Source organism: Pseudorca crassidens, chromosome 7 (genome assembly GCF_039906515.1).
Source record: "Pseudorca crassidens isolate mPseCra1 chromosome 7, mPseCra1.hap1, whole genome shotgun sequence".
NCBI lineage: Eukaryota > Metazoa > Chordata > Mammalia > Artiodactyla > Delphinidae > Pseudorca > Pseudorca crassidens.
The window spans coordinates 22,774,439-22,790,292 of NC_090302.1; the positions used below are offsets into that span (position 1 = coordinate 22,774,439).

Below are 15,854 nucleotides of genomic sequence, written 5' to 3' on the forward strand. Positions count from 1 at the left end.
AGGGTTGCTTGGCTATCGGGACTCTTTTGTGCTTCCATACAAGTTTTTGAATTGTTTGTTCTATTTCTGTGAAAAATGCCATAGGAGTTTTAATAGGAGTATATGAAATCCACAAATAGCTTTGGGTGCTGTGGACATTTTAACAATATTAATTCTTCTGATCCATGAACACAGGATATCTTCCATTTATCTGTGTCTTCAATTTCTCTTATCAATGTCTTGTAATTTTCAGCATACAGATCTTTCTCTTCCTAGGTTAAACCTATTCCTAAGTATTTTGTTGTTTTTGGTGCTATTGTAAATGGGATAGTTTTCTTCTTTTTCAGACGTTTTGTTGTTAGTGTATTTTTAAAAAACTGATTTCTGTATGTCAATTTTGTATGTGGAACTTAATTCATTGATTAGTTCTAACAGATTTTGGTGGAGTCTTCAGGATTTTCTATATATAAGATTGCATCATCTGAAAACAAGGAGAATTTTACTTCTTCCTTTCCAATTTGGATACCTTTTGTTTCTTTTTATTGCCTGATTGCTTGGGCCAGGACTTCCAGTACTATGTTGAATAGAAATGGTGAGAATGGGCACTCTTGTCATTTGCCTGATCTTAGAGGAAAAGTGTTTAACCTCTTGCCATTGAGTATGATGTTGGCTGTGGGTTTGTCATATGTGGCCCTTATTGTGAGGTATGTTCCTTATATCCAATTTGCTGAGAGTTTTTATTATGAATGTATGTTGAATTTTGTCAAATGCTTTTTCTGCATCTATTGAGAGGATCATGTAATTTTTATCCTTCATTCTATTAATGTGGCATGTGACGCTAATTGATTTGTATATGTTGAACCATCCTTACATCTCAGAGATAAATCCCACTTGATCATGGTGTGTGATTCTTTTAATGTGCTGTTGAATTTGGTTTGCTAGAATTTTGTTGAGAATTTTTGCATTTATGTTCATCAGGGAAATTGGCCTTTAGTTTTCTTGTAGTGCCCTTACCTGGCATTGGTATCAGGGTAATAAAAATTGGTGATAATTCTTCTTTAAATGTTTGGTAGATTTAATACCTGTGTCTATTTTGATGGCCTTTGGCTCTTCCAGGACTATGCTCATTACAGGGATCATGAGGTGTCTTGCTGGTCTCTGTCACAAGGCTGATGACAAAGAGAAGGCATCTTGCCAATAACCCAGCATCCTGCTGAGTTTAAATTGCAACTTGAGCCTTTTGAGGTTGTGACTGGAGGGGAAATGGAACTTCCTGGTTCATAGGGAGAGGTTCCAAAAGTTTTTCTGGCTCCTTTTGATGACTAACAGCAAATGTAAATGAGTCAGAAAGAAGTATATCACATTTCTCAAATAATACATATGAATCTGGGCATACACATGGAAGAGTTTTGGGAAAATGAAGGCTGATCTTTATTTTTTGTTGTTGTTGTCTTTCAGACACTAGCAATATCAATAGACATAATCCTAAGCACTAGACCAGATTTTTCTATTTCCAGTTTTCCTGCTGGGTTGAGTAAATAAACAGATGGAGTGAAATCTTCAAAGTGAAACACAGAGAATGTGACAAAGGGGACTGTTGACTACAGAACACTAGGGGAGGATGGGGATGGCTGAAATGAGAGAAAGGAGAATTTGGGGTAAGGAAGCATTGCCAAAATGTCCAGGGGAGGCACCGGGCTCTGGACCTCTGGCCAGCGCCATCAGAGGCCAATGGAGAGAGATGCCTAAAGCAGAAGTGGAGAGAGCGAATGTCACAACCAAGCTCTGAGAGATCTGGAGAGCATAAGACCGTGCTTTGAAATGATTCTGAATTAAAGTGGTTCCATGAATCCCTTTTTCACCAGAGTGGCCTCACTTCCATGGAATATTGGTTCAGGGAGCACCCCAGAGTTGGGAAGTACGACAGTTTCCTCAGTGATGGCAGGGAGACTTTTATGAGGCATCTAGCAGCTTTGACTGAAAAGAACAGCTTAAGGAGAGGAAGAAAAATGGCAGGTGTCTCATGGGGTTCAGAGGTCTTATTCCAATGCACTCATGAGACACCCTCATTAAATCTGCCTGAGGAAATTTTAGGAAAAGTAGGGGAGCTTCAGGTCTCATAGTAAATGGGATCCAACAGGAAAAACAGATCAGGGGATGAACAAAAGGGCCTTGCAGCTTTTTATGAATTAGCTACCTGAGGGAGTCCCTCTACTCATTTTAGTAACTTTGTTTCTATGTGCAGATGGATTCACATTCATTATTCAAATACATTACCTACAGGCCCATTGGCTAAAGTCCAGTCATTACTGGTTTCAGTCTACATGACTATTGCCCCTACTGCGGTCACTGCTCCCTATCTGCATTCACCTCTGCTGCGGCAAGCTTCCAGTCCTCTCTGCTGCTACGTGCCAACTCACGCATTGCTCCCACCATTCCTTTCCCCATGCAAATTCTCCTGCTATTTTCCCCCAGGCTGCCTTTGCTCTTTGCCCTCATTCTCACTCTGGTCTATTCTCAACATTAATGACTTCTCCCTGCATTCTGGGACATTACCTTTCTATGCTGCCTGTCCACACTTTAAGGCTCTTTTTACCACCAGAAGATACCATCATTTTCTTTAGGATTACAGCTTCCTCTGTTGGTATATTCTGTTTCTTAACGGTGTTGGATCAGGTTCTCATTTGGACTAGGACTGGGATGAAAGGGGTGATGTTGCCATATACACTATGGTGGTAATTATGCTCTATAGTCCTTTCAGCATCTTGGAGATCATGTCATGTGATGGATCTGTCTTTGTGTGTGGGGGGAGATAAACCCATTTTATCAGGTTCTTCTTTTTATTGATCATAGCACTGCCTTCACACCTGTCTTTGTACTTATGATGGGTGGGCTCTGAAGGTTACCGCACTAAAGAGGGAGTCCCTGACCAGTTCCTTCAGCTTGGTATGTTGCAGAAAGGTGGAAGGTAAGGGAATTAAGAATTCAGATTCACATTTTATAGATTCCTTTCTCTGGACCAAAATCCTAGAAGAGAGGTATATTGATAAATTAAGGAAAAAGCCAAAGCAGAGGGAGTTTTTCCTACTTCTTATTTGGGACTCTAAAAGCAGAGAACCTTTTAGGGACCTCTTACCCTGACATAGGATGGCCATATTAGTGTAAAAATGGTAGCATGACATGGTTGGGTAGACAGCAGAACTGAGTTGGTAGGTGTGAATCATTTTTGGATTTTGTGTAACATGAAAGTGATCCAGAAGTTGCTTCAGGCTGCATGAGGGATAAGGAAGGAGCTGACTTGGATTTTTAGTATATCTGGTATCGTAGGGAGAGCCAGGGTGACCTATGTGCAGATGTTGCAGAGTAGACTCTAGAGAGGGGCTCGATGAAGGATTTGACTGAGATGTAGAGGGTTGTGCTGCTACAGCAAGAGCCTCAGTGGGGCTGAGCCAGACAGGGAGGTCCTCTGGGTCCCAACCAAGCCAAGAGATGAGATCACTAGTTCTCTAGCTGTAGACTTTACCAAATACCAGAGCGGATCCAGAGGACATCACTGCATAAATCCAAGACTCCTTCTCTCTTTCCACGTAGGGAAGAGACACAAGGAGAAAGGGGAGGAAGAAACGTGGCAGGAAATTGATCTTTGAATGACTGAGTAATTACCTGAAATGAGACTCTCTTCAGATTAGCAACATTAATTTTTCTCTTCTAGCCAGTGGAGGTGATTCTAATCTAAGCTAGATTAGATCAGTCTATTTTCTTGGATTTGAGAATTCATACGTAAATGTTTCTCCTTCTCTCTGCACACACAAACACACATACACACACTTTGTAAATATATAGATATAGGTTATATAAATATATATTTATGTATTTAACACTGGGTCTTGATCAAATATCAAATAAAACATAAGATAGTGAGAATCATTCCAAGTAATTAAAAAGCATCAAAAATTTAATTGTTTTATTATCTCTTGAACCTCCTCATGTTCTTTTATCTGTTATTATTTGTCCTAGATGCTTTCCTCAAAATTTCAGACACATCTGAACTCCTTCTACCGCATTCAAACACTTTCAAATCCTATCGTTTCTCTCCTGATAGGTTTCACACATCTCCCCTGTTCTCTCTTTACCAATTGTTACTGTTGTTGTTCAGACCTTCATGACTTTCCCAGACTCCTGGAATAATCTCCTATCTGCATGCCATGCCTCCCCATCTTTTGACACCCGACATCTGTCGATTTGATAAATAATATATCTGATCATATGGCTTGCCTTCTCTAAAAAAATTAAATGACTTCCCATTGATTGAAGAATAGTCAACCTACTCAGGCTCTTCATAACCCAGCTAGAGCTCACGTTTCAAACCTTTCTTCCCATCCTCCACCTCATTCTCAGTCTCCATCATGACTTGCTATTTTCTGAACTCATTTCGACCTTGTCATCTCTAACTCAAATGGCATCTCTTTCCCAAGGATTCCCTTAAACTCTGTCTTGTGTCTGCTGTTGTACTTTGTGCTGCTGCATAGAACATAGTCTGTGCCATAATGTCTGTGACCAATGGACTTCCTTTTTAGGTTGAGAGTCCCTAGAAAACTGGGACTCCATTGCTAATGATCCCATTCGTTAATTAAGTTTGCATCCTCTACCTAACGCAATGGACTGAGCCCAGTGTATTTAATAAATGCATGTGAGGGTGCTTTGTAAACAACAAAGTGCTATGTGAATAGTAATCGTTTTATTATTATTTGTTAAACTGAGATGAATTTACTTTTAAGAATCTCACTCTTCTCTGGGAAAATGACTTCCCATCAGTGGAAATTCTCAAATAACTGATACGATGTCTCAAGATACTGTAGGCAGATGTATCCTTGGAGGAGAAGGCAGAAGGGATCCTTGGTTTTGAAATCTCTTTCCTTCATGGGCATGCCTCAGAGGGCCAGCCTTGTCCAGTGCTCCCTTTGTATCTCTCTGTGTCTTTATTCACCTCATGCTAAAAAATCGCAAACATTACTAGAAATTTCCCCATCAGGGAAGATCTAAGAAGTGGCACTGTAATAAGAAATAGTAGGCTCTGGGGAGCTGGCCCTGGGCACAGGTTCTGCCAGTGCTTGCCTTACATGTGAGGCCAAGCATCTCTCTGCTGACCCTTGGACAGTAGACATGCTATGAATATTATCATGCTAGGCATTTCCTGATACAGGGATTATTTCCATCTCTAGGAATTCCACAAATGTTCTCAGAAGCCTTTGGGACATTTAAGTTTTAAAAATAAACCTTTATAACTGAACACAAGTATCCTAGAAATCCATGTGTCAGCCCTTTTCCTTGAAAATACCTGTAGGTCCTGCTATCACTTGCATGAAACAGGAAGGGGAAAGACCATGAGGTAGATCACATATTCATAAGTAAAAATGCCCTCAAAATGTAGCCATGCGGAAACTGGCACAACCATGTTAAATATCTGCCAACTTCCTCTTTAGAGCCTTGGAAAGTTTGATTAACCCCAAGAAACAAAGAAGAGGAAGGGAAAAAAGAGGGGAGGAAAGGGAATGAAAAAGAATGGGAGGGAGGAAGAAAGGAACGAAGGATGAAAGGAGGGAAGGAAGGAGGGAGGGAGGGAGGGAGGAAAGGAAGAATAAAAGAAGAAGAAAGGGAAGAAAAGAAAATGAAAGAAAAAGAAATGAACTCCTGGAAGCTGTTACCCATCACTTGGGCAGGTATTTGTGGATCTAGTTTTTGAAGCAACAAATCAGCCAAAATCAATTATCTAGGTCAACCTCTGGAGTGTCCCTATGGAGGAAGAAATATCCCAAATGGGACTGGAGTAAGAGATTAAAAAAAAAAAAAGATTTTCCCCAGTGAAAGATATTGTGGAATAGTGCCAACTCTCTCCTCTCCTGGAGCAATGCAATTGTGAAAATCCATCCTACCTGCTATACTGATGGTGGCCGCAGCCTTTGCAGTACTGAATTTCTCTCCATGCTTATTAGTAGCTATGCATGTGTAGAGTCCTGGCTTGGTGATAAACAGCTGCAGTCTTGAGTCAATTACTCGGTCTTTCACACTTTCTTGAATGGATCCAGAAGAAACCTGGTGGAGTCAGGGGGAAGAAGAAGATAGAAGTAGGTCAGGGATTTCTAATATGCTGTATCAGTTGCCTGGAAAGAAAAAGGATAAGGATTACGATCAAAAGGCATGTGGTAGATTGCAAAACTTGCCAACAACTTTTCTCTCCATATGCCCATGACCTTGCAATGTGACTTTGTTGCTCTTCCCTCAAGAGGTGGCATCTTTCTCCATGCTTTGATTCTTGATTGGCTTGTGACATGTTTTAGAAAGACACAGAGACTTACAAAGTTCTTGCACATTGTGGCTTGCTTTCTTGTTGCTCTTAGACCTCCTGTGAACAAGCCAAAGCTAGCCTGCTGGAGGATGAGGCACATATAGCCCAGTCATCCTCACTGATCCAGCTGCGAGCCAATAATATCACCCAGATATACGAGTAAGGCCATTCTAGACCAATCAGCTCCCAGTCAACCTGCCAATCACAGGAGCTAGATCAGCAAGAGCAGGCAATCCTAGCCCAAATCAGGAAAACCATCTGGTTGACCCACAGACTTGATCATTAACAAATGGTTATTGTTTTAAGCCATTAGGCTTTGGGATGTCTGTGATACAACAATAGATAACTAATGCAAAGTAGGAAAGGATATACTGTGTGGATCCTCCAAGATATGTCTCTCTGTCTTGAAGATAGAGTCAATTATGAGAGGTTATAGAGTTTGGGGCTTATTTTCATAATTCCTGTTCAGTTCCCCATAAATGCACATCAAATAGTGAATGGTTATCAGGAGAAAATGGTTGTAAAGCCAATTCTGTTTCTGCCTCATTACTTAAATCAGAAAGTCAAATGTCCTCAAAGAGCCAGGCTATCAATGCCATATTAGCACATAATTGACAGGTTAATTTATGTAAATGCTTATTAGCTGTCAGCATTCAACTCTGTGAGAAAGACAGCTGTCTAGCACATTCTACTGGGTTGCAGAGTTCCAATTTACACCCTAGTTTGTCTGATCCCAAAGCCTGTGCTTTTCATCATTATGCTTTAGTGCCTTCCCTAGTCCTAGAAAACAGAATAGACTTACTAGAAAACAAGAACAGTAGTAACAACCTCAAATCAACCATGAGCAAAACAAATGTCTGACTTAAATGTCATTGTTAAAGTGGTGGCACTTGTTAAACTGGTGGTTCTTTCTTCACTGTTTTCTTAAGCACTCTACCATCTTTCCAATAATTATTGTTTAATTATCGTTGCTTATATGAGGGGAAAATGCTGGTTTGAGGGAAGTGTGAATGGAATGACAAGCAAGGAATTAGCTGATGGTTTTACCTTAACCTTATCTTGGAGGAGTAGGGATGAGTACCATGGTGGCCTTGAAAGAGATCTTTCTGTCTAGAAGAGAATGAAAAACTTGGAGCCAGTTATTTTACTGTTTCACATGAGGGAAGATTTCACAGTTAGACCAGCAAGGGGGAGGGAAGCCCTGAGGTGAGACCAACTTTCCATCCTTCTGCTGCCAGGTGGCTGGCTGGCCCCAGAACCCAGCACTCTCTGTAGCGACTAGGCAGCGAAAGTTTGTTCACTTAGCTTCTTTGTCTTTTTATTCTTTACCTGCGCTATTAGTCTCCTTATGAGAAACACTGGTTTACGTGAGCATCAATTTACCTTAACTGGGGAAACGTCCCAGGTCAGATCAAGTATTGTGGCATTTTCCCCAGATAAGCAGCCTGGACTCTATGAGAAATTGACAAGGCAGAGAGAAAAATATCTTTAAGAGACATACATGCAGTTGGGAATTCAAACCGAATTCATCATTATCATATTTATCAGAGGTGCACGTTCTTATGGATTTGAGTGTCCAAGTTAGATGGAAAGGATTGAACAGTTTGAAATGTAATTTTTAAAAGAATTTATTGGAGTATAGTTGATTTACAATGTTCTGTTAGTTTCCGGTGTATAGCAAAGTGATTCAGTTATACATATACATATATTCATTCTTTTTCAGATTCTTTTCCCATATTATTACAGAATATTGATTAGAGTTCCCTGTGCTATATGGTAGGTGCCTGTTGGTGAAATACAATTTTGGACTCTCCCTGAATTTTAATACAAAGCAACAATGAGAAAAAAAGCTAAAGACCTCCAACCTCTGTCAGTCAGTATGCCTTATGCTCTCAGGATATTTTGTTTATAAATATAATCCCTTTCCGGTTTATATATGTGAAATCCGTGGAACCTTCCTCCTTTGCAAAGTTCATTCCCTCTTTCAAGAAGTAGGTCTGTACCGTCAGTGCCTGGGAGACAACTCAGAAACGAGTAATCCCCCAAATGCTGACTAAACTCCCACAATTTTCATGTTCACACCTAAGAAAGTCACTCCTCAAGGTCACTGAAAACAGTCTTGGGAGGAAAGAGAAGTGAGTTTTAAACCGCCTGACCTCTCTTCTCCTGGACATCATCCAGGTGCTGACATAGTTCAACGAGTAGACCAGCAAGTCCTCAGGCTCATTGCCTGATTATGATGTGATTCCTAAGAGCTTTTCCTCCTGTTTCCAGAGGCCTGGCTTGATTCAGTTTGTGATTCACGCACAGCAGGCCTTGTTAGTCATCGTTTGAATTTGTTTTTCTTTCTTCATGGAGCAGCCTGACCAACAGTTTAGTATTTTTGATGACCTAAAATTCAAAACAGCCCTTTGCCCTGCGTTTTGATCGTTTTGTTCTTCAGGTTTAAAAGCTCAAAATGATGAGTTCAGCTTATTCCTGGGAGCTTTGACCAAGGTATGCTGAGGCGAAGCTGAGGACTTAATTGAGGTGACTCTATCTGGTATTACAGTAAATATGGTATTTCTCCAAGTCACCCAGGCATACTGATCTGAAAGAGCTGGATAAACAGCTCTCTGCTCTGTGTGTGGTATTGAGACAGTGACCTCAAATGAGGGCATCGAACAGGAACTCTATTAAATAGGCATATTAGTTCCCACCTGATTGAACGTATGTAAAAGCCTTCTGAGCGAGGCAATATAGGTGGAATATTTTCTACATATCGTTAATATATTAATAATGCTGTTTGAACAGAATCTATCCCAAGTTATGGATAATCCCACAACTTCATCATGATTTGACCTCAACATAGAGAAACCTCTGAATGGTATTCTGGCTTCTATGACCTTGTCTTGCAAATAGTCCCAGCTGGCTAGGATTGTCTCAGGGACCTTTAGGATGTGGCCCAATACGGTCCATGAGTTGTAATAACGTCTGTCTATGCATCATAGAAAAAGGAACAATTGAGAAAATTTCCCATGCTGTTTTTGATCAACATAGCTATGAATATTGACCTCTTTCGATCTAGCTGCTGAAATATTCAACTTAATATATTCCACTTGATATATGTAATTATCTTGGTTTACCCAGTTAGTGAGAGATGTTTCCAAAGCTCATGCCAGTGCATGTCTCCTGCCAGTGCAGGAGACATGGGTTCGAGCCCTGGTCTGGGAAGATCCCACGTGCCGTGGAGCAACTAAGCCCGTGTGCCACAACTACTGATCCTGCTCTCTAGAGCCCACGAGCCACAACTACTGAGCCCTCGCGCCACAACTACTGAAGCCCACGCGCCTAGAGCCCATGCTCTGCAACAAGAGAAGCCACTGCAATGAGCAGCCTGCGCACCACAATGAAGAGTAGCCCCTGCTTGCCACAACTAGAGAAAGCCTGCACGCAGCAAGGAAGACCCAACGCAGCCAAAAATAAATAAACATATAAATTTAAAAAAATACGTATAATATATAGGTGAGTCTCCCTTTAAGGAAATTCAAAAACCACAATCTTCAACACAGATGATTTGGCTATTTATTTTATAAAATCCTTCTAATAAGTTAAAATGATTCAGCTTTTAACATATTTTAGGAACTATATTGATTGGACAAAGCAAGAGAGATGTGCAGATTTTCTACGTTTTTTATTTGAATGCCAAAATAATAAATAGATGGGTATAACTTTAAATAAATCTGTTTATCAAAATATAAGGATATTTTCTTTTAGAAAAGTAAACTCTGCTATAGCCCCACCAAACTATTATTTCCAACGTTGTAAAACAAACGTGATATTACTGCTCACTCTGAGTTCATCTAAGACTACAAATTTTCATGAAAAATGAATGATATTTCCATAGGAAGAAAGCAAAAGAATTCTTGATGGCTTTGGGGTAAGTTGCTTGCTCTTCTCTTGTTCTTTGGCTGTAATCATTCAGGGTTTTCGTTTTTGGCATGTTCATGGAGGGGGAGAAAAGGAGCATTCACATCTTTTAAAGTACTCGTTTGTACTTGGTAGTGTGTTATGAAGTTAGTTCACTGGCTTATAGTTAGTGAAAAGCCACAGCTCAAATTCTGTTTTATTCTGTGTCAAATATCTCCCAACTCTGCATTTGTCTTAATCCTGCCCACCCAGAATGATACCAGGTCTGTGGCCCTTCCCTGTTCTCCTCAATAGACTTTTCTGGTTGGCTACTTGTCCAACATCTATTAAATGCCTGCAGTTGCCTCCAGTTCTTGTGATTTGCATCAGCACGGGGCAGTCATCTCGATTTCTACTTGGACTTGGATAGTAGCACCAAGAACAAAACTTGGCTGTGACAAAGCGAGAGAGTGGCATGGACATATATACACTACGAAATGTAAGGTAGATAGCTAGTGGGAAGCAGCCGCATAGCACAGGGAGATCAGCTCGGTGCTTTGTGACCACCTAGAGGGGTGGGATAGGGAGGGTGGGAGGGAGGGAGACGCAAGAGGGAAGAGATGAGGGAACATATGTATATGTATAACTGATTCACTTTGTTATAAAGCAGAAACTAACACACCATTGTAAAGCAATTATACTCTAATAAAGATGTAAAAAAAAAAAAAACTTGGCTGTAAGAATAACACTCTCTCTGACCATGAGAACTGCAGATGTCCTTTTGCTTTCTTCCTGGAAGAAAGTTACCATTCATTTATTTTATTCCTGTTTTAGAATCTCTGCCGAAGAATCCATTTTGCTTTCTGTTTTTTGTGAATCACATCTTGAAAGATGAAGTTGGAGTCTCAATAAGACCAAAACTAACTCTAACCATTGGCTTTTTTTTATTACTCCTCAACTCCAACAGAGAATAATCATATATGTTCCAGTTCTAAACTCAAAGGAGCCTTTTGAAAACACTGAATTTTTTAAAAGCCTATGTCTTTCCATTTTCTGTATTAACTGTTTTCAGAGAGCTTAAGACAAATTAACAAGGTCATATTGTCAGTTACCCAGTTTTCTTAGGGCATCTCTTTACACTACTTGGAGAGGCTTAAGACAACTCCTACAGCTTCACAGAAAAGCCACAAAACGTACTGCCAAATAAGATGTGAATTTTAAATGGCATCTAAAATTTAATTCGAGAGCTGAAGAAGGACAAGACTACAAGTTACTTTACTATAACAAGTTTAAGGCAGTCTAAGATTAGTAGTAGCCCCTGGTCCCTAGCAGAAACAAACAAAAATTCTCTGGAGAAAAGAACCTTTGTCTAGACCTCAAATTAATCTCTGACATTTTTTTTCTCAAAACAATGAACAGCAGGTAGTCAAAGATAACTAGGCACACAAGGAAACAAAACACAATGAAAGAGTCAGCAGGAAAACAGACGACAGAAACAGACCTACAATGGCATCCCGCCTCACTCAAATAAAGCCAAATTGTATCAATTGACCTATATAAGCCTGTAGGATCTACAACCCCTGTGCACACCCCTTACCTCTTTCCTCTTTGCTCACTCACCTCTAGCCACACTGACCTACTTGCTGTTCCTCTGACATACCAGGTGCACCTTTATCTCAGTGACTTTGCCCGGTTATCATCCCCACATTATCTACATAGCCTCCTCCTTCAGCTCTTTCAGATCTTTGCTCAAATATCTCCATCTTAATGAGGCTTCTCTGACCACTTTATTGAAAATGGAATCTTTCTCCTGAGATTGTATTTTCTCACTTTCCTGCTTTATTTTTCTCCATGGCATTTGACACTGTGCACATAGACTATAGATTCTCCCATCTGCTTATTTTATTGTTTGTTTTTCCCCATCACAAGTAAGCAAGTTGAGGGCAGGAAACTTTACCTGTTTTGTTTGTGCCTGTATCCACAATGTCTAGAATAATGCCTGATGCCCAGGAGATGCTCAATAACATTTGTAGAATGAATAAATAAATGTTTCTATGTAAAGTGCTTAGAACAGGGCCTGGTCATAGCAACCACATACTATATGTTAGTTATTATTACCAGTATTAGAAATGAAAAGAAAATTCTGTTGCACTAACAGACATGGGTTCTAATTCTGGATTACTTTTCATCAAAGTAGGCTCCAACAGTGGACTAATTCTTAAATTGATGAGTTTTGTGTGGGAAGGAATTAATACCACTTCCCTTTTACACAAAAGCATAAAGAATGAATTTGACTTTCTACTATCCCCATGATGCAAGGAAAGAAGTAAACCTATGGAGTTCAGTCTCTAAGTCAGTGACTTCTAGGATGAAAATATTGGAAGGCTTTGAAAAATGGAGGTGCAGGTGGGACCAATGACAGAGGTCAAGGTAACTCTACAAATAAGTGTTCTGCCCTGAAATTCACCACCAGTGCGTCTTCCCCAGACAAGTTTCCGTACAGTTGGCACTCACAGCGTTTCCATTTTCAATCCAGGTGATGGTGGGGACAGGGATGCCTGTTGCTGTACAGCGCAGGGTCACAAAGGAACCAAAGGTGACATTGTGGGATTCAGGAGGCCGCAGGATTCTGGCAAAAACTGTTAGGAAAACAGAAGTGGTGAGTGACTCTCCTACAGGGAATAGTCAAGCTGGAGTGGTCTTTAAGAAATGCAAATCAGATCATGTTCTCCTGTGAAGGATCTTCCATGTTCCCTCTGTCTTAAGGGTAATATCAAATACTGTGCCCTGGCTTCTAAGCCATTTATGCTACGACTCTATGCTTTTTACCACTCCAGAATACACCAAGCTTGTTCCCAACTTAAGAGATGTCCATGCCATCCTTCAGCCTAGAGCACTCATCCCATAGATCTTCATGTCGTGGTTTCCTTGTATCATCTAAGTCTCTGTTTAAGTGACACTTTCTCAGAAAGGGCCTCCTTGACCACCCAACGTAAAGTCTAACCTTCCCCCCATTTGCTTTTTCATCATCCTGTTTCATTGTCTTTATAGACCTTACCCCTATCTGAAGTTATTTATTTTTTTGTCTATTGTCTGTATCCCCGCAGTAGACTGAGAGTCCTCAGCAACCAAGACCCTGCCTGTTTTGTTCAGTACCTAGGAGAGTGCCTACCAAAGTAATAATATTTAATTGAATTAATGAAATAATTAACTAATGCTTTACATCTTCAACTGTATCACAGTGGGAGGACAGATAAAATCTGTCAAACTTTTCAGAGAGTGAGATGAGCATACAGGGTCAAAAAGAAAAGGAATATTTTAGACAAAAGTGGGCAGGAGAATGGGTGATTTATATTCTTTTCTGAGGCTGAATCCCCACTAACTAGGTAAGAGGAAGTTCTTTTGGTGTGAAAAGAAATTTTACCTTTAATTGAAGAGTGGAGATGAGGTTTAGAATGTACAATAAATTGAAGGGTACTTAGAATCACAGAATCACTAATCTTGGAAGAGACATCAGAGATCAACTAGATTTCTCCTCTTATTAAATAGATGTAGAAACCAAATCCCAGGTAATTTAAGTTTCTTCCCCAAAGTAATAAAACTGATGGGTGAGAAACCTGAGTTCAACTCCTCTGACTTCAAATCCAGTGTTCTTTAAACCATTATGGAATCCTTTTAATTGCCCATTTACTGCAAACATGATTTTTTTTTTTTTGCTCTTGCCTTTTGTTTTCTGGGACTTAAAGACAGAACATAATATTAGACTATGAAATTCCAATTAACACCAGGCTTTGATGCTTAGTTCTTCTAAAACTGCGAAATCTGTGGAGTCTGTATTCGAAAGGAAAGTACAGAAGAGATAGTATATACTAGATAGGAGATGTACAGGCCAGGGCTAGATCAAATTCAGCTGTATTAGAAGTTACTCTGATTTTTGAATACCTGTTTAAAAGGGTTACATAATTCAAGAAGATATAGGAGGATATGATTTGTTTAACAGTTGTATGCTTTTTGCAAGTTCTAACTCCAGATTTGCAGGTTCAGATGAACTCACCTTTCTTTTTTTTTTAGAGAGAGATGGCAATTGGACCTTGTATTTTCTGATCATATTTTAGAACATAATAAATTTGAGGAAAATATAAATTTTGTCCTTAACCACAAGAATCGAACACCCACAATCTATTGATCATCTTCTTTTTTTTAAACATCTTTATTGGAGTATAATTGCTTTACACTGTTGTGTTAGTTTCTGCTGTATAACAAAGTGAATCAGCTATATGTATACATATATCCCAATATCCCCTCCCTCTTGAGCCTCCCTCCCACCCTCCCTATCCCACCCCTCTAGGTGGTCACAGAGCACCAAGCTGATCTCCCCGTGCTATGCAGCTGCTTCCCAATAGCTATCTATTTTACATTTGGTAGTGTATATATGTCCATGCCACTCTCTCACTTTGTCTCAGCTTACCCTTTCCCCTCCCCCTGTCCTCAAGTCCATTTTCTACATCTGTGTCTTTATTCCTGTCCTGCCCCTAGGTTCATCAGAATCATTTGTTTTTTTAGATTCCATATATATGTGTTAGCATACGGTATTCTCTTTCTGACTTACTTCACTGTGTATGACAGTCTCTAGGTCCATCCACCTCACTACAAATAACTCAATTTCATTTCTTTTTATGGCTGAGTAATATTCCACTGTATATATGTGCCACATCTTCTTTATCCATTCGTCTGTCGATGGACACTTAGGCAGCTTCCATGTCCTGGCTATTGTAAATAGAGCTGCAGTGAACATTGGGGTGCACGTGTCCTTTTGAATTATGGTTTTCTCAGGGTATAGGCCCAGTAGTGGTATTGCTGGGTCATATGGTATTTCTATTTGTAGTTTTTTAAGGAACCTCCATACTGTTCTCCATAGTGGCTGTATTAAATTACATTCCCACCAACAGTGCAAGAGGGTTCCCTTTTCTCCACACCCTCTCCAGCATTTATTGTTTGTAGGTTTTTTGATGATGGCCATTTTGACCAGTGTGAGGTGATACCTCATTGTGGTTTTCCTTTGCATTTCTGACCTAAATAGACATTTCTCCAAAGATATACAGATTGCCAACAAACACATGAAAGAATGCTCAACATCACTGAACTCACCTTTCTATCTTTTGATATTGAGGACTCTAAGAGGTGGAATCTAGAAGAGCATGCTAGAAATACACATGTTGGACCCTAAAGCCAGGAGAAAGAAAAAGGAAGGAAGGTGCCAACTTCAAGGCAAAAATGTTAAAGAAAAAAAAAAAGTGGATTTAATGTTTAAAAGGAAGCTGAATTTTCCCCCTTGCCCCAAATAAACACAAAATTGAGCCTGATTTTAAGTAAGTCCTGGGGTCGAATTACCAATATACGAAAGAATAGAGGATTGAGGAACATGTTAAACAACATTATAAGGATACAATTCTATCATATCCCAAATATAGACAACTGAACAGGGCAAGTTATGTTGTTTCCTCACCAAATAAATAATATTGGGGAAAAAAAGAAAAAGAGGGAACTATTATAGATTGAGAAAGGCTTAAGAGGCATACCCCTAAATGTAATGTGTGAATTCTCATTTGGATTCTTATGCAACAAATCAGATGTAAAAAGA

The 15,854-nt window shown here is 39.8% G+C and overlaps 1 protein-coding gene across 3 annotated transcripts in view; it reads right to left on the reverse strand.

Annotated features, from left to right (window-relative positions):
• The window catches only part of MUSK (muscle associated receptor tyrosine kinase), a 95,032-nt gene that overhangs the window by 26,034 nt on the left and 53,144 nt on the right, over nucleotides 1-15,854 (reverse strand). For all 3 annotated transcript variants that reach the window (XM_067743685.1, XM_067743687.1, XM_067743686.1), the window contains 2 exons: nucleotides 12,728-12,852; nucleotides 5,913-6,072 (listed from right to left, as the gene is read on the reverse strand). In XM_067743685.1, coding sequence (XP_067599786.1) covers nucleotides 5,913-6,072; nucleotides 12,728-12,852 — 285 coding nt within the window. The remainder of the gene's footprint in view (nucleotides 1-5,912; nucleotides 6,073-12,727; nucleotides 12,853-15,854) is intronic.